The sequence below is a fragment of the Antedon bifida genome, chromosome 5, assembly GCF_963402885.1.
Source record: "Antedon bifida chromosome 5, ecAntBifi1.1, whole genome shotgun sequence".
Taxonomy (NCBI): Eukaryota; Metazoa; Echinodermata; class Crinoidea; order Comatulida; family Antedonidae; genus Antedon; species Antedon bifida.
In genome coordinates this window covers 24,252,225-24,280,162 of record NC_136230.1, presented here as the reverse complement: position 1 = coordinate 24,280,162, position 27,938 = coordinate 24,252,225, and the positions used below count along the sequence as shown (strand labels likewise).

General features: G+C 34.5%; 1 protein-coding gene across 1 annotated transcript; it reads left to right on the top strand.

The window, feature by feature from the left end:
* The first annotated feature begins 5,881 nt into the window (after nucleotides 1–5,881).
* LOC144843631 (sushi, von Willebrand factor type A, EGF and pentraxin domain-containing protein 1-like) lies at nucleotides 5,882–26,477 on the top strand. Its single transcript, XM_078700504.1, has 31 exons — nucleotides 5,882–6,355; nucleotides 6,968–7,181; nucleotides 8,048–8,239; nucleotides 8,742–8,903; nucleotides 9,345–9,530; nucleotides 10,162–10,341; nucleotides 10,484–10,678; nucleotides 11,670–11,924; nucleotides 12,291–12,421; nucleotides 12,704–12,812; nucleotides 13,448–13,648; nucleotides 13,955–14,256; nucleotides 14,572–14,785; nucleotides 14,942–15,103; nucleotides 15,406–15,567; nucleotides 16,067–16,228; nucleotides 16,504–16,674; nucleotides 17,183–17,295; nucleotides 17,702–17,919; nucleotides 18,335–18,519; nucleotides 19,000–19,305; nucleotides 20,512–20,677; nucleotides 20,760–20,920; nucleotides 21,367–21,579; nucleotides 22,114–22,245; nucleotides 22,373–22,552; nucleotides 23,324–23,452; nucleotides 23,846–23,974; nucleotides 24,269–24,388; nucleotides 24,853–25,014; nucleotides 25,281–26,477. The coding sequence occupies exons 1-31, from the start codon at nucleotides 5,918–5,920 to the stop codon at nucleotides 25,853–25,855; spliced, it is 6,225 nt and encodes a 2,074-aa protein (XP_078556630.1). The 5' UTR covers nucleotides 5,882–5,917; the 3' UTR covers nucleotides 25,856–26,477.
* Nucleotides 26,478–27,938: the final 1,461 nt, after the last annotated feature.

Below are 27,938 nucleotides of genomic sequence, written 5' to 3'. Positions count from 1 at the left end.
TTCAATATAACCACTGCTTAAGTTTCGTCGAACATCCGCATAATCACCGGAAACTTGGCATTAAGGGCAAAACCATATTCAAATTAGGGATGTGTTCATGAGGGTTGGTCGTTGTCGAAGTAGATCAAACGTGTTTTATTAACTTTATCTGAACATAAAGCTTTAAACTAATGACGTTACAAAAAGATATTTATTTTAATTTTTAGTTAAGTAACATTTAATCGAAAACTACTTCGCCAAGGTTGAACGCACCTCTGATGTTTGATCGTCCGGTTAAGTTTTTTTAGCGTAGTTTGCGTGCACAGGTTGAATATATTTATATTGAATAACATCAATATTAATAATAGATATTTATGCTTAATAAAAATTAAAAGATATTTATACTAATAAAGAAATTATACTAAAAGAATAATGTTAACTTTACGAAAGTTTATGATTAAAATAATCATATAATACTATCCAAAAGACAACCATTATTAACGGTACGTGTGTTATTGAAAACACTAAAAATATTATTAGGCCTATATTTAGGAACTTGGTAAAGCAAAATGTATCTTCGTAACGGAACTTATTAACTTAAAACCTTTTTTTAAGGAAATAATCCTGTTTAATTTCGGAGATTTGGGCTATCCTGGTCAAAACCTTTACTTCTCTAACAGTTTTTTAAAAAACTTTTATTTAAAGGATAATCTTTGATGAGTAAAAAAGCATAATATGATGACTACAACAACAAATCAACAACTACCGAATATCTTTAAAAAGACGATTATTTCAGAAAAATCATTACATTTGTTTTTTTGTATATTACAAATTTAATTGTTTTCTTTTATTTTATTCATTTGTAAAGTTGTTTGTAACAGCATATATTGTTTGATGCCAATGCATGTTTTTTCGGAAATGGGAGAAGTCTGATAGATTAAAATCATCCTTCAGTATTTTTATGTTGGCATTCAATATTTATGAATACATGCTATTATAGATTAACCTTTCAGTTATTATTTTCAACAATATGTATTTAGGATTAATTTGTGACGTATTCTTTTAATCAAATTTTACAGAATGTCACCGTCCCTGTTTATAAATGACGCAGTTTGTCTGTCAAACTAAAGTTTTCATGACACAATCCAGTTGACCTATACAATTAGGTAACACACAGCTGACAAAATCTATTTTGGGCTTCGAAACCAAATCAAATATCTCATAATCCAAGACTAATGCTATATTCTATGAAAACAGCATATAGTAATTTGTGACATTCATAATATTTTGAATATCGTGAAGCACACGGCTAACCAGATAGTCTGGATAGAAGGAATCCCATCTCCAACTTGCTAAAGTCAAGAGGAGGATTTAATGGCTCCGTTTGAAACGACACATGGGGCGAGGGAGTGTTTAGGCCGTTATATAGTTATCTAGAAGAAACGTGTTATGTTTATAATCTTAAGAATTTACTTAATCCCATTTGCGTAATAAGGACTTATAATAATGATAATACAACAGAGTAACCTAACAGAGCGGCCTATATAAGACAACTCAATGTTTTAATAAGCAGTATTATGTGACGTCGCCAATATTAGATTTTTTTTTTCTGAAAATCAATAGGCATGGTCTTTTATACATTTTAACGGCCTGGAATTCAGGACGACTAAAAGATTGTGCACGCTATCACACAAACAAGCAAAGCAAGTACTATAAGTAAAACTGAAATTATTCGGGTAGGATTTGAGAGTGTGAATGGTCTTATAATTAATAATTTGTCCATTAGAATGATTATTTAAATACACATACAATAGGAAGCTTTCGATTTTTGACGCCCGACGACCAAACTACGTCATGTTAGTTTGTTGTGCGCATGTGGAAATATTGGGACGCGTGTTCCCACCGAACCACCCCCTAGATGGTTTCTAGGTCCAGGCGACGACCGGCGACACACTCATTAACCTGACGTATGTCGGCGGCCATCGTCAATCGAAAGCTCCCTATTGTCTATATTACAGAATATTATTAACATTTTTTTAAATTTCTAAAACATCAAGGGAGTTAAGATGACTGCAAAATAAAAAATATATGTTGGAAGGATCTTAAATTAGCGGATCTGTTGTAGACTGCACCGACCTTATCAGATTTATTCACTGTTACTTCTAGTTATATTAATTGGTTCCTAATGGAGATACTACGTCTACGTCAATGAGGTTATCATATGACTTTTACAATAGTTTAGAGAATTATAGTTTATAACATTGAGTGATAGATTTGAAAATAAATCCCACTATTCAGCTATAAAATCAATCGCTCTGTATTTCCAGATAGTATACTTTTCATTAATTTCATTTCATGATATTTATATTGGAGTAGACCTGCCTATAAGAATATTTACACTCTTTACAACAAACACCCTTTTTATATAGACATATATATTAGTTGACACCATGTAACGTTTGAGCTCACTTGCATTCAATCACTTTTTCTTCCCTACATATTTTCAACGACATTCGGTATATCTTTTTTGACCTTGTTAATTTTTAACCAATTAATTGAATTAACTGAAATGCGTATGACAAAAAAAAATTGCATATAAATATACTCATACATAAAAAAAGTCAAGAAAAAAAGCATAACAATCATGAAAGAACCAATGACCAGAAGTTTGAGGAATTAAGTACATAAACATAAACAACATCGATTGTTTTTTTAACAGGGTTGGACGTAGTATATAAATAGGCCAGGATCATAATATGGAAAATGTCTGCTAACTTGATAATGAGATGTGGCATACTACTAATTAAATTATACGATGAAAAAGATGTAACCGATCAGCTTTCATTCGGAAACGTCTAGAGATCCAAATAGGTTACAGTATCTATGACTCGATACTAAAGCCCCACACCCCTGACCGATTTAAATGAATAATTTTTTTCAATAAGCGTAAAATACTTTTTCAAAGAATGGTGGTGGATTTGCCACCTGTTATTGGGAAACCGGATTTCTTGGGCCACAAGTTGTGGTCACCATATTACCGTCTCATCGGAAAATTGACTTTGAATTGACTTTAAATGTTTTTGTTTACATGGTGTTTTGACAAATGCGTAGGTTGAGGAGGTAATAAGATATAGTAACATTATCGGAACATAGTAAATAATCTGAAATCAATCAATCAATCAATCAATATTTCCGATATTTTCAATTGGTATTTTTTATAATACTGGTATTAACAAACAATATCCGATATACGATGTGTCTTAAGCTATGTCTACACTATCAACATTTATGTGACAAAAACATGTGATGTATCCATATATGGACATGATGATGTCATATCACTGCCCTATTTGGGCATGACTACCATATTTGGGCACATAACTCTTTTATTGTCAAACTAGTTTGATAGTGTAAACTGTCTTTAAACCATTGTTCTAACTGAATAAACATTTGGAACACAAGAACAACCGAAAGAAAGAAAAAATTGGTTTAGAATTTTAATAAAAATAAGTGTAAACAGTATAGTGTATTCTGTGATCTCTAGTTTAGACAAACTATTTAAATTCTGGTACCAGGTTAATTACTGTAGGGTAAGACATAACTGTATGCATTAACAATTCGGACTATTTATAAATAATAAAATATTAGAATGAATAAAGAAAGAAATAACAAAAATGGATTCGGAGATTTTAAAGAATGACATTTCAAATGGAAAAGTGGTATTACTTTTGTACATTATATTCTGTCGAAAAGAGCATTATGATCCCTAGTTTGTAAGTTCAGGCAAACTATCTAATATTATGGTACCAGGTTGGTTACTGTGGGGTGGGATTATATATCTATTCAAAATTTTGTATAATGTCCAGACCACGGTGGTAATTGATATAATTAAATCGTAAAGACTTCAATATTTTTACTCTTGCATTAAGGAAATATATATCAATCAGTATAGCCAACCGTGATGTCTCGGAAAAATAGGTCAACAGGGTAGAAAATTAGTGACACCCTCTTTTTGCGAATGGACCTCTTGGTTAGACTTTAGTAGGAGCTTGAACCACTCGATGAGCTTGGAATTTGTTTAGGGTAAAGATTAGAAGTGTTAGAAGATAGGACCTCTGTCCAAAAGATTTGACATCTATCAAAAAAGAAAAATGTTAACTCATATCGCTAAACTTGGATCTCTGTTATTGTTGGCAGATATTCGTCTGTTGGTGAACCAACCAACGACGCACACAATGTTTATTGATATTAAGTTGTAGGCCTATACATTTGTTATAATTTTAATCTATGATTTATGTAATCTTTGTACATTAATTTAATATAATAAATAAAACAAATAAATGTTTACATAATGCTTTTTTGTTAAACACACTTTAATCGTATTTTTAAAATAGGTCTTATAGAAATTGAGTAATATATTACTAGCTTTTATTGCGAATATGTTTAATTCACTCGTTTCTGCATTTCATCAATTAGTACAATTGAGATATGTGCACATATTTCAAAACAAACTGAAAAGGATATTGGGTTGAGGCCAACAAGGAAGGGTTTGGAAAATCTTATAATTGTTTTCAAGTAGATGATATTAGGAAATAATCAAGTTCACTAAAGCACTTGACGTGCCTACCCTTCCGTTGTTTTACTTTAAAAATACCCTAGATCGGATTTATATCCTTGCCAAACACATAATCCTGGTTACCGATACTTATTTGGTATTTCGTATATCAAAGCATTACCGTCCGTATCTTTTATATTCAATCAATCAATCAAAATCAATTTATTCCATAAAACTAAGGATGTACACAGATGTCATCAACAAGTTATGGAAAAGGGAACTTTTAAGCCGAGACCCTTAAACAACAATAGGATAGTTATTAATATCAACTAAAATAACAAGGCCTGCTGTCGCGTGTGCAAATTTCAGTTAGTGTTTACCGACCGACAGACCAGCCGACCGACACAGTGAGCTATAGATTCGCGTTGCACGTAACTAAATTTAAAAACAAGAATAAATTACTTTAAAAGAATATGATATATAGTGAAAAATGTTGACCAAAAACGTTTAAATAAAAGCTATACGAAATGTGTGGTAAAAGTATACACTGGTTACACAACTCACATTGGATTGGATTATTAAAAAATACTGTGTTCAGATTTATTGTCTTATTGAGTTTATTCGGTAAAAATAAATAAGTACTGTACATCCATAAATAACAAAGATGAAACACCAAAGTGAATTCGAGAAAATCAGGATAACCAACAAAAAACGTGGCTTCTAAAACATTCTAGAAATGTGTACAATTATAAAACGCTTTAAAAAGCTAAAAATTAAATTAAAAACTAAACACATTCCAACACTGTGGTCATATGTAACATAATTTTCATTCACTTAACATATAATAGTATTCTAATGTTGTTAGAAGGTTTGCATGGCGAAATCGAATGTTGATATAAAGTTTGCGGTACACCACGTGTATTAGTTCTGAAAAGAACTGTTGAGTTTCTCGACGTTTCGATCAATATACTTTGATCGTCCTCACTCCAGAGGAGATCAAAGTATATATTATTATTATTTATATCAACAAAGTGTTCTAATGTGCTATCTATTTAAGAATCTAGTCATGATTTGAACCCAGGACAATGAAAGTGAAGGGCAATCGTGAACCACGAATAACCAATTAAATTAACATGTAGAGGTGGACCAGTTTCAAGTGAAATTAATTATCTATTGTTTTGCCTGGACCAGGATCTAAAGGAAGTATTATCTACAAACGGAAGTGCCAGATTACTTCGAGATATTAATTCAATACTTTAGCTAACTTCCTTGAATATTTAACTTTCGAAAGGTTTTATGAATCTGAGCCTAACCCGGTTAACCTTGGTGTTGATTCTTCTTCATCGATACCCGACCGTTGGCGACAAAGACTTCGTCAAACTGATGGCTAACTCAAATATCAACATGCGTTCAATAGGCCTAGTGGTAATATTGGTACACATTGCAGTTTTTGTTAACTGCAATGATATATTTGACTCCGCTCTAAAACGAGACTTTCCACATGGTCAATCGGAGTTGGTTTTTCTTTTAGACCGTTCTGGAAGCGTTGGTGCTGGGAATTTCGAAGTTGAGAAAAGCTTTGTTGATAGTCTGCTGACCGAGTTTACAATTGCCCCCGAAGCAACCCGAGTTGCAGTGATAAGCTACAGTGAAGATGTCGTCAGGCACATTGATTACATTGGTCAAAAGCCGAAAAATAAATGTCATTTTTCGTCTGAAATTCAACTGGTACAATACGAACGGGGAGGTAAAACTAACATCAATGGCGCGCTGATAGAGGCTCAAAATGTTCTGGCTAATGCTAGACATGGTGTAAAAAAGGTAATGAAACTACATTGTAACAACAATAGTTTGATGCTAAGAAAAACTTTGACGGTAAAGACCGCTTACCGATAATGTTAAAATAACTTTTATTAAAGAAAGGAAACTCCGTAATAGTTAGAAGTTACTACCAAACTCGGGTCTCTGTGCAGATATCCTATTATTCGACAATTACAGAGGGTATTATATTGTATGTTGATATTTGATTCAATATACAGTAATCTCATTTCACTCTCATTGTATAGGCCTAAACGTAGTCATACTCTAGCGTGACTCCAAAAAAGATATTTAAATACGCTGTAAATCATGTATAGAGATGACTTGAATGCTTGGGTATATGTGAGATGAGCGGTTTCTATGTGAAAGATCCCTGGTGTTATGTTTGTGAAAATGAAATGTTTAACGATGACTCGATGCACATAAAGTATTCACTCTGAATATTATGTGTAATAGGTTATTCAAACTAAACACATTTACATTTATATTTTTGAATAGTTAACCTAATTAATTGAGGAATACCATAAGAATGCCCACTTCCACCAGTAATGTAATCAGTATTATGGTGGAATGTTGGTAAAAAAAATCAAATGTTACTTTTTTATTATAATTTAGGCCCTTATTCTGCTAAGTGATGGAATTGCAAACGTTGGAGGTGACCCACTGACTACAGCAGCTGCACTCAAACTTGCACATGTTGAGGTTTTCACTTTTGGAGTCGGTCTCTTTGATAAAGAACAGCTTGAAAAGATTGCTACTGATGCCGAACATACATATCAGTATAGTAGTTTTCACCAGTTTCAACAACTAGCCTACCGGATCAGAGGAGGTAAAATAAAATAGTTTATTGCGAATGACTATGTACATCCTGAGCACTATCATTATTTGACTTTAGCTAACTCCGAGTTTACAAAGAAAGGTTTTACATATGCGCGCACAGAGCCAAAATCGGACTTGCACAGTGTATGAACTATAACCTTACGGTTTTCATTAAATATATCATTTTATGCTATCATTTTAAATATCTAACTTTCAAACTTTTGCATTCCTCTTTTTTCATTTCATCCTTTTTGTCTTGGTGAAAAGAGAGGATATTCAATATTCCTCTCCTGAGTTTATAGACTCTCTACTCGAACACAAATAAGAACAAAAGCAAGATAGTTTATAAAGAAAGATTTTAATCATGTATTTTACCGCCATCTTTCATTTTTACATTTTAATTATTTAACATCGTATCTAAAATGTTAAAACAAATATGGTTAATTCTAAATTCAAGTATCTTATTATGTAAATATACCTGTATTTTAAGTACTTTAAACACTTAATTTAATTGTCACAAATGTACATATTATATGTATAAAATATATTCATCACTGAGAATTTAAATAAACGTGAGATGAACTCACACAAGACAAAAAAAGGGGTTTTTTAACTCCGGCAACCTATTTTTCTACAGTTTTCTGACATTTCATACAGTAACATATCAGTATAAAACATTGGGCACTTTTTTGCTAGCGTAGACTTCGTTATAAATGATTTCTTGTACAGTCTGAAGAACTTCTACCATCTCAAAAATAACTCGACGTATTGTAAATTATACATAATTTTTCATGTTAAGTCAATTACTAATAATATTGACACGTCGCCGCGTACATTTCCATTTATTCTCTAATATCTCCATTTTTTTCCTTTCAGATCCACACGAAGTAAAGTGGGACAAGACGGTTTCACTCTCCGCTTGTGACACACTATGCGCGGATCCCTTTCCTGGTATTGGCTGCTGTGACACGTACGCACAGTGCACGTGTGCCCTGGTTGGTGGTAGCCACGACTGTGTTTGCGGACTGGGTTACAAAGGACTCAGTGGTCTTGTCAGTAGATGTATACGTAAGTAACACTAGTCATAGAGAAACTTTACGATTGTTTTAATTTCTCAAATTAAGTTCAAGGTTCATTAATATTATGTGATCTACAGTTTAAATTAATATGTAAAATGTATCATTGCTTGTTATTTCAAGTGTTCTGGTAATACTATTTTTATTATTATTATTATTTATTCTTTATACTGTCTTCAAAGACTGTTCTCCGAGAGGGCTCATGCGTGTGCGTTTGTGACAGTGGCTGTATGAACTAGTTCCACCGGGTTAACTCCTACTCCTCTCAAAAGATGTACTAGGTTCTTTAAAGTGCACATGAACATTGTACACTGGACCTACGGTTTATAGTCCTTATCCGAGAAGACCTTTCTACCACCAGAACCATGGAGCGAGTGAGCCTCGAACCCTTGTGACTACGTATTACGATTCAACTGTCTTAACCGCTCGGCCTCTCACTCTATAACTATACCAACAGATTAAAACTGTTGCCGTAAATACATTTGTTTTCTCAGCATGTCCTAGAGGAACGTACAAAGATGTGGTGGAGCCTTTGGAAGAATGTACTCCATGCCCGGAGCATGCCACAACACTCGATTATGGTTCTGAATCAATTGCAGAATGTGTATGTATTGAAGGCTATGATGGAAACCCAGCAACCGGTCGGCCATGTCAATGTAAGTTTCAAATATTACTATAATATATTTATAGTTTGTCAAAATGTGACAATAATACCATTTTTAAAACACTTGTAACCATGATAATGATATCGTAATGAAGATTTATATAGCACCATATCTACAATAGCACTCATAACGCTGTTGACTTGTTACACTTTTACAACAACATCCTTCTCCCCTAAGGGTCGATCACGTAATGTAACCGGTTGCCAACTACGGCGCAATGCAATTACATCTCTGGCACACACAAACATAAGCTTATCTGTAATGACACATTATTGCAAATGAGAAGCAAAATATCTGGTGTTGTATTAGGCTTGACCCTTGTGTCAAAAGTCGTTAGGATGAATGTTGCTAACATTAACACCCTTTCTGAATTAGAAAGAGTTTTATTATTCTTCATTGTGTTTTAAAAAAGAAAATGTTCTATCCAATTAGTGTCAACATGTCCAGCCTTAGCAGCACCAATCAATGGAAAGAAGATACCAGAAGACTGTGATAATACATTCAACACTCGTTGTAAATTTGAATGTAACGAAGGCTATCAGTTAACCGATGTTAGATCTAGAACAAGGCAGTGTCTTCCCACAGGAGCTTGGACAGAATCACAAGCTTTATGTGAAAGTGAGTAATTGTCTCTAGCAGGACTATATAGGTGATACAGGAGTAAGTTAATATAAAATGTATTAGTAAAAGACTGTAGTTATGTAACAAGTAGCAGTTGCAGCGGCATCTGCATATTGGCAACATACTGTAGTTGTACCAAGTACAGGTAGAAGTTGCAGCAGCATCTGCCTATTGGCAGCATACTGTAGTTGTACCAAGTAGCATTGTAGCGGCATCTGCATATTGGCAACATATTGTAGTTGTACCAAGTACAGGTAGAAGTTGCAGCAGCATTTGCATTTTGGAAACATACTGTAGTTGTACCAAGTAGCAGTTGCAGCAGCGTCTGCATATTGGCAACATACTGTAGTTGTACCAAGTAGCAGTTGCATCAGCATCTGCCTATTGGCAACATACTGTAGTTGTACCAAGTAGCAGTTGCAGCAGCATCTGTAGGCCCTATATTAGCAACATACTGTAGCTGTACCAAGTATCAGTTGCAGACTATATTTGCAACAACTGGTAGTTGCAGAATCTGTACTAGTAATGTACAGTAGTAACTTATAGTATTTGCATTGAATCTGGTAACCTACTGTAGTATTTTAAAGTTTACCATTATTTGTATAACAACAATATCCATGTCATACAGAGATAACATGCCAAAGCCTACCATCTCCTGCGTTTGGGAGTAAAGACTGTTCAAGTACCGATGACGAATTTGACTCAACATGTACATTCGAGTGTGACGAAGGGTATAACATAGAAGGAACAGCCGTCAGAAAATGTGGAGCAAATGGGCAATGGACTGGTGACGAAGCTACGTGCGTAGGTATGTCAAGGTCAAATTGCATTATTCTCTGTATTAATGAGAATGAGGTGAGATAGTATCATTTCTGCATGTAATTCCGAAAAGTTCATATCACGTCTGCAAATGCCCAATATATATTTCGTTCTTATCCTTCTCTCTATAGGAATAAGCTGCCCAGCAATTGCTCTTCCTGAAAATGGAGTAATTGCTCCAGCGGAGTGTGCTAAAGAACGACAGCCACTTGGCACAACATGTGTCATTGGTTGTAAGAAGGGTTATGATATAATTGGAGATGAAATCTTACGTTGCCAGCCTTCAGGAGAATGGAGTAGTAATGAAAATGCTATAATCTGTGTTGGTTAGTAACCATATTCACATTATTAATATTATATTATTGAAATAAGATGTTTGCCCAATGTTGAGGTAATTTTAAAAAGAAATATGCTGTTCTTACATGTGAATCAAATCTAAAGCTCTGTCTCTATCAAAGTAGTTTGACAAAAAATGATATGCCCAAATATGGTGCTGATATGCCCAAATATGGTAATGTTATGACATCATCATCACATTTTTTGTAAAACTAGTTTGATAATGTAGGCAGAGCTTTAGACATCTACTTCTCAAACCCATTAGTTTTTGCATGTGAATCAAACCTACGACATCTACGTTTTACACTTAGTATTTCTTGCATGTCAAACTCGGTTGTTATACGCGAGTAATATCATTTATTACAGTTATTTATTTGTGAACCTGTTTGATCTTTTCAACCTTTACAAACCTTCCACTCCCTTCTGTTATTGAGGTTAATTCCACTCTCTAATCAGTGTAAGTTTTATTTCCTGCGATTAGACAACAACAATAATTGCGTTCGTTCTATCCTGATCAAGGCCTTGGATAACAGGCTTATCTGTGTTTTCCAGTACTAATATGTGTTTAATACCAATCCTTGTTTCTGTTTTTACCGGATAATACATTTCAATCATTCCAGTATTACCTGTCCATTCAATTGGTGAATCTTCCTCTTTAAATTAATTTGAAATACGTTTACATTCTTGCTAAAAATGCATTATTAATCATATTCAGGAAATTTGGGAAAGTTTATTATATCCACCACCGACCCCCACCGCCATATTACGTTTGTCTATCCTAAACTCTCGTGTGTCATAGCCTATTGTTTGTATCCCTAAGTAGTAGGCCTATGCTAACATCATTATGTACAGTATTTGAATTTTATAGACTTAAATTAATATTTTTTTCAAATATTTCAACAACAAAAAAGAAACAGCGCACAAAGATGAAATTTTCAATTTCTTTAAACATTTATTTAAACAATATTTATCTTTTTAAAGATGGAGAACCACCCGAAATCAACTGCCCAGTTAGTATAACGATTGAGGCAGAGCCAGGCCTTAACAGTGCCCAAGCCATTTGGAATGATCCAGTTATCACAGACAACGACCCTATAAATATACCAAGGATTGAAGTAGAACCAGTTGGTATAAAATCTGGAGACAGGTTTGACGTTGGATCGCATGTTATAAAATATACAGCGATTGATATGGCTGACAAAGAAAAGTCATGCTTTTTTAAGATTTCCATCCAAGGTGAGATCTCTCAAAGAGTTGTGGTATAAATAAGCTTAGTACAGATAGAAACTTTTGTATGGTAGCACAAGGCTCATTATAGCATAGCATAGTAGTTCAAAATGTTATATTTTTATGAGGCGAAGCTGAGTGAAAATATAAAATTTCATATTTTACCGAATTAGTGAACATCATGTGACCCACAAACTTCCAATCAAATGACAAGAATATATTCATGTTTATAATAAAACACATTACCTAATACATTGTATTTAAAAACTACGCGAAATTGAAGAACATATTAAGCGTAAGAAAAATATGTTTATAAATCAGTTTGTTCTTAGGCTTACCGTTGTTCATTAAACAACAATTGTCTTTTCAATTTAGACAAAGAAAAGCCGAGCGTACTGGGCTGTCCCGAGAAGAAAAGTGTCGAATCTCAAGATAGAGAAACGACAGTAACTTGGGATGAACCTGAATTTTCAGACAACTCTGGTACAGATCTTATAATTACGCAGGTTAGTGAAGTAGGCTTACGTAATTAGGAAGATTACTGCTTTGCTTACCACTCAATAATAGAAGAGAGAAAACTATACCACGCGCTGCTTGGAATAGTTTATACAGTAACTGGGTTCAGACTTTCTACTAACTAATTGTGTCTGTCTTAGTTCTACTTCAATGAACTGATCAATTATAGAGTATAGGCCTGTACTAAATTACAACAAAGTTTGTGCAAAGCAACTTACAGAAAATAGTAGTTTATACCAATAAATTAAACAGCACTTTTTTACAACCTCTAGACACATCACTCAGGAGATGCCATGGTATGGGGAAGCCATGTAGTGACCTACACAGCCCGTGACCCATCAGGCCAAGAAGCAGATTGTATCTTTACTATCGAAATTGGACGTAGGTTATATTTGCAAATAAACGCTTTAAACATCATTAATTTTTTTCAATATTCGGGAAAATACAATTAACTTTTCTAATACAACTACAATGCATCATTTCGCATTACACTTTTGCAATAGGATACATATATTCGGTACTTGAAAATACTTAAGCTTGGTCTCCACTTGCATGCGCAACGACGTAGATGCAACACAAGAGTGTTAACCAATCACAAGCGATAGTTCGGATGATCCCTCGCTTGTGATTGGTCAAATTGCTTACGGTGCGCGTACGTGCGCCTGCGTACAAGCAGAGAAGAGTGAAATTACTCTTCACTGGTCCAAGTGAGAACCAAGCTTAAAATATTAGTTAGAGCATAGTTAGAGCAGAAACATGAATACTGTGTGAAACTGTATTACTATAGTTATTTGAAGTATTGTTACAAATATTCAAATTTAAATCAACTTTAGTTAGTACCACAGTGGTAAATTTATTTGGACGTGACAGAATACAAAAGGAGTAAAAACGTAGACGTAGACAGATATTTAAAATATATGTATATAAAAAACTCAACAGAACGTACAAATTACATACTTTACATACAAACACTATATTTTTATTGTAACGCTATTCAAATATCTTTCTTTATTCAGCGACAAAGTGTGAGAATTTTCCAGCACCAATAAACGGAGCTCGAGCGTGTGACCAATGGTTGTTCGGTATGTTCTGTCGTGTTTACTGCAATAAGAAATATGAGTTTTCTGAAACTCCCGCTCATTGGTACATCTGTGGTGCAAACAGTATATGGTCTACAAGTCCACCTAACCTTCCTACACCATGGCCAGACTGTTCAGGTAAAATAATCAAATCATAAATAACTTAACTTATTAATAATTAAATACTACTTAGCTAGTGGATGTGTCTATTCCCTACTTCTATATTGTAAGTCTGTATAGGTAGGCATCTCACTCACCACTGTTTGTGGATTAAATCGAATTAAAGGTTATAGGTTTCAGAAGCCTAGAAGTTAAGATAATACGCTATAGAAGATTAATCTTACCTGTTCCAAGAGCTAATTTCACAAATAAGAGAATTGCCTAGAAAATCGTTTATCATTGTGTTGTTATAAAGGTCACAGCTTAATTTCCATATCTTTCCAGAGAGAAAAGTAGCTGGACAAGCCCGTAAAGGTTTGAAATCCCAATACTACGCCGGAAATTGCAATGAAGAAAAGACAAAAAAAGCTATTCAAAAGGCGTTCGTCAAGGCATTTGAATCAAGCGTCTTTGCCGCGTCAGGCTGCAGTACGGAAGACTCTTGTATGATAGAAAAGGTTACGGTTTATTGTGGTGAACTTGATGATACTGTTCGTAGGCGCCGTCGGGATTTAGTCCAGCAAGGCTTCAACATGATTGCCACAATCTCTTTCAATGTGACAGCAAGCACATACGATGAGTTTGAGGTAAGAAACATAATAATTGCATCGAATAAGTTTCGATTTTAGCCAAGATTGTCCAATTTAGTTTCTAACTTTAGGTTATCAATTGTTTACATCATAGCTGATGTTTCCTGCTGCGTCGAAATATCTAAACTAGTATATCTGTCATTATTTATGGAAACGTGATTCTGATTTTTTATACAGTAACATTACTGTATATGCAACACCGGTACTAAATTTCAAAGCGTTGATTGGTCGACCTTATTACTAACGTGTTTGTAAAGTTTCTTAGGATAACTTAGCATATTTTATAATGGTTTTCTCTTTTGTTTTCGTAAGGACGAACAAGCCGGTGAACAAAAGCTCCAAGAACTCTTGCAGGTTCTGGATAACGCTGGTCTTACGTTTGAAAACCAAATCAAGACAGGATCAATGCCCCTTATACTTGAAGAAGAGAATGAAGTGTTGGAGGTTGACGAAGAAGATTACGAGATCCTTGAGAGTGAACCATTCTGTACGAATGGATCGATATTGCAAAAACGAACTAAATGTGGTAAGTCCGTTTTGCTCCAAACGAAAAAATCATCCTCGCAGTGCACAAATATTCAACGACTTTCAAACCACGCGATGGATATAAAACAAAGGCGTTTACAAATTAAAATATATTGAAGATTTCCATAGATTGTTAACATACTATATTCTTTTATAGTGAATTGTCCTGTTGGCACATACTACAACGTGAACTCTGAGACGTGTATGACGTGTCCTGACGGCATGTATCAGGATGAAGAGAGTCAACTGGAATGTAAAAAGTGTGCAGAAGGAACATGGACAGTTGGAGACAATGCTAAAAACTTCACATCTTGTAGAGGTATGTATATTTACTTACACCTCCATATTCGTAATGAACTATCTAAACGTTGTCTAAAGTATCTTTAAAATAGCAATGTCAATTATTTTCGGCTCTGAATACTCATCGAAGTTTATAAATATTATTGGTGGAAAAGGAACAACTCTATCCTTTTGCCACCAACAATTAATATAAAAATTAGTAACAAATTAGAGTGAAGATGAGGTGACTTGAATTCTGTTATTATCATTTGTATTGAATCTCATGTGATTTATAATCTACCAATCAAATGGCAAAGAATCTACTTAATGTTTTGTTTGTAGATGTGTGTAAACGTGGAACATACTCGGCTACAGGGCTTGCTACTTGTAAATCGTGTCCAATCGGCACCTACCAAGATGAAAGCAGACAGTTTTCTTGTAAACAATGTCCAGCCGGCACAACCACGTGGAATATTGGCACAGGCTCTGTTGAACAGTGTCAAGGTATGTATTTAAAAGAAAGTTGCCATAATAGACGGAAATACTATAAGAACTAGATATCCAACTCTAACAGAAGCTCAAAACGTACTTTGCCATGGCTAAAGCTCTGTCTACACTATCAAACTAGTGTGCCCAAATATGGTAGTGATATGACGTCATAGTGTCCATATATGGGCACATCACTTTTTTGATAGTGTAGACAAAGTTATCAATAATCATCGATGTGATGACGGAGTGTTGGTAATAGTGACGGTCGTCGTAGGTACTGTAATGGCAATGGAGGTAACACTTGTACAGTACATGCAGTTAATATAATAAGAGGTATCTTATTGTGGTTTTGTAGAGATGACAACTGCAGTATGGTAAGTCTATTGGTAGCTATCCAAGAACTTGAATTGATGTTATGTGTACGTATGAAAAGATAATTGTGTGATTCTGGTTCGACTCTAACTATAAGATGGAAGAATAGAATGAATTCTTCTTTACATTATTTCGTCTATAGATACCTGCTCACCAGGTTCGTTTTCTGTGACCGGTATATTACCATGTGAACCGTGTCCCGTTGGAACTTATCAATCTGAAAGAAAGCAAAGACGTTGTATAAAATGTGGTGGCAGTCTAACGACGTACTATGAAGGATCGTCGAAAGAGAACCAATGCGTAGGTAGGCTAACTGAAAGATACAATGTTATGTAATTTGGTCGGTCCGACCCATAGTGACGTAGTTTGTCAATGTTGTGCTGACGTGTGATTGTAAATTATTAAGGATGGTTAAGGATCCGAACAGAAGTCCACAGACTGGTCATATCACATCCTTTTCTCCGGTAGAAAAACCGGTATAGTCTGTTTAATAGAGATTACTGAATTTTTGAGTAAACTAAATTTATAAAACATTAAATGATGGCATCTTGATACTAGTTTATTATCTTCATATTGCAGAACTCGACGCATGTGTATCACTCCCGTGTCTACACGGCGGTACGTGTATTGACGAGAAGTATGATTTTAGCTGTGAATGCCCGCCTGGGTTCGATGGTCCAACCTGTGAGAACAATATCGATGAGTGTTTAACAATACCATGTTCCTTCAATTCAACCTGTATAGACAGAGGTATCTAATTGTTTTCCTAAATGTTAGTTATAGAGTATGATGATTGGAAGTAATCAGATGAAATAGATATTCAATTCAATTCAATTTTTTATTTCAGGTCTATATAAAATAACATATTACGTCTAAATTACCATTTTTTAGTAACTAAATACAATAAGACGCGCTCTCATCTCAGGATGCTATTCCACAATAAGAGCATCTTTGACTTATATAAGATACTATTAACTTGTTGTTATTATTATTATTATTATTTTGTGTTGTATGGGATAACCATCAAGTCTTTAACGTTGTTTCCGGTGGGTCCTTTTGGTTGGGAATTGAGCAGTATACCGGGAGATGATCCCTACTCTTTTCGAAGAGTGTACTGCGTTTCCTTAACAATGCTCCAATATAATAATAATTATTTTGATTTTAGGCAAAAAATCTATAGAGTGAATATCCTATTTAAAATTCAAATTATATTAATATCAAATCAATTAATTTATGATGCCTGTTTCTTGAATTCAAGTCAATGGTGTTTCTTGTTTATGTCGCCCTGGGTATACTGGACTTAAATGTAACATAGAGATTAATGAATGCGATTCAAATCCGTGTCAAAACCAGGCCGCGTGTCAAGATCAAGTAAGTTTTGCTGTTACATTTTCTGTTTAAAACAATTGGGTTATATCCAAAATGGAATATCCAAAATGGAATATCCAGTGGTGTCTTCCGCCCCCATTCTAGTCCGCCCCATTCAATTTAATCCATCCACACTCAATCTAGTCTGCCAATATATGACCTAAGTGCCACTTTTTTTTCCAAGTTTAGAACCAATTCAGAAATTAGGATCTACATTTAGCCTACTGTAGGTTAGTTTTCTGTCAAAGTGATGGGTTTTTTGTGAATTCGTCATGATGTTATTATAATACTCTGTTATATGTACATTTATCAAACACTTTAAAGCGTGTTTTGTATGTTAGTATTTTTTAATTTTTGCCCTAATGCCTCTCATTTTTCCAAACTGATGTAACACTTCCGTTCTTATTAGATTGATGGTTACACGTGTACCTGTGTGAATAGATATTCTGGTAAATTTTGTGAAATTGAACCAAATAGCTGCAACTCCTATCCGTGTTCACATGGAGGAAAGTGTACATCTCTAGTTGATGGGTCGTTTAGATGCATATGCCCACAAGGGTACGGTGGAATGTCTTGTGATAAGGACATTGATGAGTGTGTTTCTAATCCATGCAAAAATGGTGGAAGGTAGGTACCGAATAAAGACAATTGTTTACTTATTGGTTTGACCTGAGTGTGAAATTGATCTAAAAGTACATTAAAAATACACCCGATTTTCAGTACTGTATCTAGATTTCTCCAGTATCATAGGAATATTTTGCAATAGGCCTACAACACCACATATGTTTCACATGTATCTCCTAGTATCACCATAACCAAACCTTAACATCACCTTACACGATACAGGAATCACATTTGAAACAAATGAGACGCTGTATTTACCAAATATTCAAAAATATTCCTATAATACTGGGTACTGAGAATCGGAGAGCTATTATAGATACACCTTTTCAACTCAGAAAATGTATGTACAATTTTGTCAAGCTTAAATGAGGCTGATGAAACAGTTTAATTTTTAGACATATTTTTGTTTTGTCGACAGTTGCATCGACCTAATCGGTTACTTCCGGTGTGATTGCCCATCTGGATTTGAGGGGTTAGTATGTGAGACCGACATTAACGACTGTGCTCAACATCAGTGCCAACATGTTGAAGAGTGCGTTGATGAAATTGCCGGTTATCGCTGTCTGTGTGAACCGTCGTATAGCGGTAGATTTTGCGATGAAAGTGAGTACTGGAATGAACTTCATACCACTTAGTTTTCTCCATGATGTATACGCAATAAGTAAGATTTAAAAACAAAAGTGGTTCCTCATTGATTCCAGTAAAAAACTGACAATTAAACTTTTCTCGAGTTCAAATGTTTGGAGTGCTCTGTCCAAATATGCCAAATGTTCAATTGACAAGTACCGGTACTTACATAATATAAGAATATAATATTCATAATTGATATTACGTAATAATTAGTTTACAACAACATTAGCTTCCATAGTTTAACCTTCTTCACAATGAATCATTCTTATTGGTATCTCTTTGTTTTGTGTCGGTCACTTGTCTGTTTCTTTCTCCTCTTTTTGTTTTGTTTTGTTTTCAAAGGCATCTTTGCTTTATTGTATCTCCTTCATTTTTTGCTATTTGTTCAAAATTTTAAATGGAAATAAAATATTGTATTATTAAATTATTAATTAATTTGATTATAACCTTCAGAAACCTCTGATGATTTTACACTCAATCTTCCCTCTGGAATGATATCGGATTACTCATTTGTCAGAAGAATACCTTCGAGTCTTCGAGCAGTAACAGTGGGATTTTGGATGAAGTCATCAGATAAAACCCACATCGGAACTCCTTTTTCATACGCCGTATATAAGGATGATTCACTTATTGACAATGCTCTGACTCTGACAGATTACGCCGCCTTCAAGGTGTTCGTAAACGGCGAACAATTGTTTACGGGCGTCGGTGCCAATGACGGAGTATGGCACTACATTGCATTCACGTGGGAAAGTTTCGGTTCGTATATTATTTATTTTTGCGATCATAAATTGTAAAAGTTAGGCATGTTGCGTTAAAATTGAATAATATTGTTAATGTTTATAACTGTAAGTCCTATTCTTTTTAAAACAATGTACTGTTTTAACTGAAATGGAACTAGACAACTCATCGTAACAACCAATCGCAATAAATGTATCAAAGACGGTTAATGATGAACTTTAAAAATAAATTTTGTGGCGCTACTTCACTCGAACTCTTCTTGACTGACCTAGGCCTACAAATAGATCTTAGATTTTAATACAGAGCTATCTATCTGACCGTCTACTGTTCTAAAGTTCATATAATTTTTCTGAGAACAGATTTCCGATAGATTTAGATTGATTTATTATGTTGAACATTGGATTTAGTGTGGCCTGTGGGTAATAGAGCGGATATCTTTTAAACCAACTAACGTCATAAAAGCGTCGCCGATAACGAGATATTATTCTGAGAACAACTTTGTAAGAACTGTTCTAGAAATAAAGTAGTCAAACAAACACTTCAGAAAGATATCGGTAATGACATACAGCTTTTTCAAACGAAAGTGTTTAAGACATTTTATATAAACTTTCACTTTACTATAGGTTAAGCACCCTACATTATTAAAGGCGGTGTAACACTCATCGTCAGAGAATAACTTCTGGAAACCATCGCCAAACTTCCTAAACTTCTTTCAAACATTGTCTGATCTTATACTGACGTACGTTTTACACAGTAATCATTGACAATAGTCATTTCGTGAGAGAACAAAAATACGACATTGAAAATAATTTATCAATTCAATATCTCTACATCAAACATAACATTGATCAAACATAACTTCCATCAAACATAACCTCCATCAAAATAACATCCATCAAACATAACTTCCATCAAAATAACATCCATCAAACATAATTTCCAATCAAACATAACTTCCAATCAAACAAAACTTCTATCAAACATACCTTCCATCAAACATAATCTCCACATCAAACATAACCTCCATCAAACATAACCCCCATCAAACATAACTTCCCATCAAACATAACTTCCATCAAACATATGATGGATAGTGATTGACCGATTGATAATTATGATGACCTTATTCTACTGCCGTTACTGCAGTAGCTGCAGTAGAATAATGTAATAATTTTCACATCATCCTTTAGGTGAAACTAGTATGTACTCTTTATATATTCATAGGAGGCTCTTGGACGTTCTACAAAGATGGCCAAGTAGCAGCAACTGGTGAAGATTTTCTTACTAACCAGGTTATTCCTTCTGGTGGAACTGTGGTTGTTGGTCAAGATCAGGACAATGTTGGAGGTGGTTTTAGCGCAAAAGAAGCGTTCGTAGGTCAGATCAGCAGGTATGCATACATATTTACTATCATATACTGTTCTACATCGTAACCAATGTACCAATCATTAAAACCTTTTTTATAAACGTAGATTGAACATTTGGAACCATGCGCTTTCATCTGAAGAAATTCGACTGTTGTCGAGCAACTGTCAACATAAACACGTGTCAGGTATCATCAGGTCGTGGCCTGACTTCTTGCCAAACATACAAGGAGGAACTACAGTGATTAAGCCATCACAATTCTGTACAGGTAAATACTCTTGACTCAACCAATATACTGCTTTATTCTCGCAGGGACACGTCACCGTCCAATTAAACAAAAGCATGTTGGCTTCAGTGACTGCCACAATTCCAGAGTGTTTTACTATCGAAACGTCTGTATACATGAGCTCTGTAATATTATATTCCATGCCATCTAAATATCAGAAGGTTGTCGATCCATGATGTTGGGGGAGGGGAAGATAAATGATGGAAGTGGTGAGGGTTCTCAACCTTTCCTTGCAGTAATTTCTTCACCTTTCAAAAGGGGGATGAAGCCCACATGACATAACCCGTCTTCTCAAAGCCTGTCAAATCGTTGTCTAAGCCTATACACCTGAATTGCCAATAGCAACATCATTCACACTAACTGCCGTATATTACATTTATATGGGCTATTGCTTTAGTACAAAATAATTGATAATAATAATCCTCTAGATCTTGACCAGTGTCAGCAATTACAATGCATAAATGGGGGAAACTGCAGAGATGGGGTTGATGAGGCTCACTGCGTATGCCCTCCGGGATATCAAGGAGAAAGATGTGAAACAGAGTGTCCGCATTGTAACCCAAATCCTTGTGTGCACGGCGCATGCGTAGATCACAATTGCAGTAATTCATTTGAGTGCAAGTGTAATCTTGGTTATACAGGTTGGTAATAGAAAACGAATTTATATTTATACAAATATCCGAAGAAAAATCTGTAGATTAATTTCTGAAAATGTAAAAATACTGTGGGTAACAATGGCTGTAAGTAAAAGAGAATATGCCAAGCTTTCGGTTATTAACACTAATCATCATTTTTTTTAATGTTTACGTTTAATTAAAAAATCGTCCAATTGTGTTGGACTAAAAAACCGTGTTTAGACTAAATTTATCTATACACCAATGTACTTCACCTTGGAAAGATCTTGTATTCAAACTTCCTACTCTTAAATTCTTTGATACGAAAGCATAAGGTCCGTTTATTCTACGGATAATCGACGATTAAAGTAAAAAATACACATACATTTTTTTACAGAAAACAAAAGAAATCTAGTTTTCATCCTAGAACTAGGATAACCATTTATTATCTTTGATGGAAATAATATTTTTCAAAATCCAATCAAATGACAATAGAATCGTTGTATCGTCACAATACTATTGCTCTTACTAACTTTGATATTCTACATTCTTCTTAACTAGGTAAACTGTGTGAAACCAATGTTAATGACTGTGAAGCGGTCAGTTGCCAGCACGGAGGACGATGCGTCGATGGTGTTAACAGCTTCCAATGTGAATGCGATTTAAAACATACTGGAAGATACTGCGAAATCGGTAAGTCATACTACAATGCACGCAATGCTTGGACACCGCACGGTGGATTGAATTGACTCACACACTAGTTTCTCTGAGGGATCTATTCTGATTTATTTCCATTCTGTATGTTTTAATGTCATTTCAGAGGTTGAGTGTCCAATTCCTGTAGCACCTAACCACGGTACCGTAACCCCCGTACTTCCAAGATACCTACAAGGGGAAAGTGTCATGATCGAATGTCCAGACGGTTTTGAATTTCAAGGAGGTGAACGTCACACTTGTAGCTCAGATGGTAGTTGGTCTGGTACAGAGGCTAAATGTATCGGTGAGACATTTAACAATGTTGATTTTGTTCAAACTTCACCTTCAATGGTGATAGTAATTAAGACTATTTGATTCCCGCCAAGATGTAAGAATGTTACGATGGTTTAAAAAGAAGGGTTGTGCGTTGTGAATAGCTTCGCATGTATAAATACATACATAACATATATTATTGGATGGCGAAACCGAGTTCGCCATGGTAGAGTTTAAAAGCCTTCATAACGACCTCTCTTTGACGTCAATGCTGCAAAAAGCTGCTTTTACCTCGCAACTCGCAAAGTTTCCTCTATATAGTTTCTTAAAAAATGGTCTTCTTTGCCGTTATATTCTTTAATTACCACAAATATCATTTTTAGTCACGTGCAAACGCGACTGACATCTCATTATGTCGGTCGGTCGGTTGGTCGGTCGGTCGGTAGGTAAACACTAGCTCAAATTTGCGCACGCGACTGCAGCCATGTATATGGCCTTGTTATCAGAAAAGTGAATTTCCGTAAAAAAAGAAGTTTATGGAGCTCCTCCTTGGAAAGAAGCCTATCTCGAAAGAAGCCTATCTCGAAAGAAGCCCCCTCTTTGTTTTGTAAAATAATCTAACAGTCCTAAGAAAGAAGAAGCCCATGGGATTCTTTTCGGGATTTTACGTTATTTAATTCATTTATTCTTAATATTAATTTGGACCAGAGAATATAATCTAGATATAGGCGTACTATTTAAATGATTTGAGGATTGTTAATAGTATTATTATATTGTTACTGTTGATATGGCTTTTTTTTAGACATTAATGAATGCCTTTTGAACCACGGTGACTGTGGAAGGCATGCCAACTGTCTTAATTTAATGGGTAGCCATGAATGTTTGTGCTACCGTGAAGGGTATCCCTTATCTTCAGATGGACATTGTCTTCGTAAGTAAAATAATTAATGCTATTGAAACGTGTGATATGTGACATTAATATGTATGTTCAATCAGCTGTAAATGACTACCTGGGTTTTCAAAAAATACCAGAGAGAATAAGGCGGTATGGAGATGGACTGGCCACCCTACCAAATAATGCCGAGGCTTTGTACCATGAGATCCTTACAGCTCATCCCCTATGCTAAGAATGATTACGGGACTCATCATTATATTTAATGTATAGTACCTTGTTAGGCGATTAGACGTACATCGTTGTTTCTTTACTGTAGCAACCCTATTGAAAATATATCTAATTGGGTATCTTAGTGATTTTCACACCAAAATAGATTTAATCCAATCATATTAATTTCTTACTATAAAACATAATTTATTGCATTTTTAGAAGAAATTAATGAATGCCTATACGGTACAAACAGACAAGGTTGCCAACAACGTTGTACAGATTTAGCTGTGGGTTATGATTGCTCGTGCAGAAGTGGATACACACTCGTCGATAGAATGTCCTGTAAAGGTAAACTGTTCAATTCCCAAAATGATTGGATATATTGACATACAGACAGACAGACAGACAGGCAGGCAGGCAGGCAGGCAGACAGACCGATTCGTAGTTGTTTCTCAGTTCTATTTTGTTTTGTATATTTATAACTAACATAACACACTTAACATGCTACTAGGCCAATATATGCAAATGTGTGTCGAAATGATCAATTCTATGATTATTATATTTGTAATAATAATACAAAAAATAATTCATATATTGTTTTGAATGATTGTTGATTTGATTATTTATATACTTATTTTGCAGATGTAAATGAATGCTTATCCCCTGATGTATGCCAACATCGATGCTACAATACATTAGGAAGTTATAGATGCGTGTGTGATCCTGGCTACGAATTACACTCCAACGGAAAAAGTTGTTCAGGTGAAAGATAAAGTTACTAAAAATACATATTGCATCAATCATCGATAATCTATCTTCTAAAATAATTAAATATTTATGATATCCAGGCATTCTGTTATTGGTGAATATAAGATTATTTGTATTTACACAGGACGTTCCATCCTAAAGCTCTGCCTACACTATTAAACTTTATATGACAAAACAATGTGATGTGTCCATTATATGGACACGATGACGCACTACCATATTTGGGCATACCGGTATGTCACAGAAAGTTTGATAGTATAGACAAAGCTTAATACGTTAGTCATATAGTTATATTTTTAATTTATTTTCGAACTTGCCCATCACATCACTATTACAGAAGTTTCAGACATATTTCCGATAGACACAAATATAAAACAATATTTTAAAAATGTATAGATATTATAGATATAACAAAACAATGGATAATAACAGTGTTGAAATAATTTTATTTTAATTAGCAATTGTATGTGATACACCGCCTTCACCTAGTAATGGTAGAGTACATCGTACTAGTGCGACTGCTACTTACGAGTGCGATCCGGGCTTCGTTCTTGTAGGCTCAGTTGAACGAGTTTGCGAATTGGACTTGGGCTGGTCTGGTGTTGATCCTTATTGTAAAGGTACTGTATACAATATCAATTGTAGTCTGTGTCGTTTTTTTGTTTAATTTGTATTTCTGATTACCTCTGCCGTTTTCCATTTTATTAAGAACTATGAAAATATTTCTTTCTGTCCTCTTTATTTTGGTTGCAAATCGATTTCTTGAGCCTGATCTTTTCTTAATTTGTATAGCTGATAATCGGGCTTTAACTGGCTAAGTTGGTCACATGCTTTTCCATTACTTATCATTTGCATGTTTGACTGTCATATATTTTCTCTTTTACAGAAATTGTTTGTCCTCCAGTCGGTCCTCTTGAAGACGGACACGCACTCGTAGACGGCACCATAGTTGGCAGCAAGGTTAAATTTATGTGCAAGACAGGGTTTTCTTTAGAAGGCAGTTCAGTACAGACGTGTACAATAAATGGTTATTGGTTCCCGCCGTCAAGACCGTTTTGCAAAAAATGCGGTCTACCTACTGAGCAAATTAGCCATGGTTCAATGACAGTATCAGAACATGCTAACCTGAAAACAATATCGTATTCATGTGACAGTGGCTATCAGTTAATGGGTGGACAGACGCAAACTTGTTCCTTTGCTGTTGGTTCCTGGAATCCTTCAGTTACCCCCATATGCGTTAAATCGTGTCAAAAACCTCGACCTCCCATAGGCGGTTACATATCATCGTTTGAAAATGTACTTCACGGATCGCGGGTGTATTTCGAATGTCGAGATGGATATGAATTACAAGGACATAATTATCAGACATGTCAACATGGGACGTGGACGTCACCATCGACACCACAATGTGTAGCAGAGTCTGGCAATGATAGCTATTCACTTTCGTCCTCGTCCTTGTAAGGCGGTTTATATATAGGTCATTAATATTTATAGTTTCAGTATTTATGGTAAAAGAGATTTAACAGCAAAGACCGGCCCAAAACTCTATAGGGTTAGAGAATATTGAAACAAGATAGAAGAATCAATAATAAAGGACACTTTAGCATTGATTGATTTTCAGATTAGATCCAAATCTGTGACCTCAATTCAATGGTCAATTACATTATTAATTACTAATTACAGGTACTTTCCCTTTAACCAAAATGAATGTGATCATGGGCGACAGATCCACTGAACCCATTCAGACTATTTACCCAGGTTGGTGACCTACCCCAAAAATGATATGATCTGTGAAGCCAACTTTACCCGGGAAAATAAAAGCCTTTGGCCACGATGATATTCATAAATGTTTGCATATCACATTTTTGTTTATATTATTAATTATGCAGAATGATTTAGTTTAGTAGGAAAACTATATATATGCACAACCCTACCCAAGAACCATTTCTCTTCGTCTTCAAATCACTCATTTTCCCCCATTCGGTTATCTTGAATCCGTTCCTGGTGATTATCATTAAAAGTAGATGTTTCAAATGTATTGAATTGAGATCTTATTCGTTGTGAACAATAAACATAAAAGTTATTTTTGTATTTATTTCAATTCACAATCAACAGCGCCGGAGTCCGTCATTTTCAGACTGGAATACAAAAACACAAAAGACAAAAAAACATCGACAAAGTCCACAAGAACCAATTAGACATTTCTTAATACATTTCTTAATTTTGGATTTAAAGATATATTGTCCCCCAAAAACATGAGAAATAAAGATTAAATCAGACTTTGAATAATTTATTTTGTAGTTCTAATAAAGTTGATCCCTTCTGTTAAAATAAAACAAACACAAATTATGTTTTCTCATATAAAATGACAAACTAAATGGTTAAATTCAAATAAAAACCCATTGGCTGGCAGCCAATTTAACTATTTTTTGCTTTAAATTACAATTTGTGCAACTATTAGGCCTATGTGACATTAAAATGGAATATTCAACAAAAATTTAAAAAATAATTAAAGAAAATATCAAAAGTGGAATCAAACGCAACATATGAATTAAGTAATCTCGGTAATCTACAAGTAAAGCCGTTCTTATGAACATTGTACAAATGAACAAAAGTACAAAAAAGCAATGTATTATTAAGAAAGAAATCGTTAATTTACTTTCATTGATGACGTAATTACGGCATAGTAACCATTAGAATATAATAATTTTTAAATACCTCCTGTCTTGAGATAATAAATAATAAAATGTATTTATTTAACGTTCATTTATAAATCGTGACTTTATTGAATATTTTAATAAAAGAATGGCAATATCACCTTTATCATCTTTATTTAAGTTAATACATATAATAAAGACATAGACCTACATTATCAGAAAAGGAAATCATAAACTAGTTCTGGATTGATAAGATAACATACTAATGTTATGTAATACATTGGTTTTATTAAATGTAATGACAGTATTACAATATAAATAAAAGAAGATATATTCATCCAAAAAAGGTGAATTTCCAACAAATCATATTTACTGTAGCCCTAGTTTCCTCACCACTTTTTAAATATTTTACCTTTTACATTTTTTGGACATGTGATACGGCAAGGACAGTTGCAGTGATCCCTTTCGATTGAGGGACGAATAGAAGGTAAAAGAGGAAGAATCAGAACTGGGTGGATTGATGACATCAAAATGGATCAACACCAACAGACGGCTGGCAAATCATGACCTGAACGTGAAAATGGAATACAGAGAGCTAGATAGATTACATTTTAAATTAATGTTGTTGCCTGGGATTACTGGGATGTAGGCCTCTCCATCAATAATTCATTTTCTGTTGGTTTCTATTCCCTGACGCTAAACTCATCTATTTCCTGCTTCCAAATTTTTTTCTTTTTATTTATTATTGCTTGCTTTGTTTATTAGCACGATAGCGTCTACAATTGTCAAGTTATCATTCTGAATTTTTCGGTGTAAATAGGTAGGCCTGTAGACTTACAGAACATGCCTATTGAAATTCAAGAAAATCGGTTCATTAATAACTTCAC

Coding starts and splice junctions, on each gene's coding strand:
- LOC144843631 (XM_078700504.1), top strand. CDS start 5,918: ATGGCTAACTCAAATATCAACATGCGTTCAATAGGCCTAGTGGTAATA. Junction 16,675..17,182: donor TTCAACCTGTATAGACAGAG/GTATCTAATTGT, acceptor CTTGAATTCAAG/TCAATGGTGTTTCTTGTTTA. Junction 17,920..18,334: donor CCATGCAAAAATGGTGGAAG/GTAGGTACCGAA, acceptor TTTTGTCGACAG/TTGCATCGACCTAATCGGTT.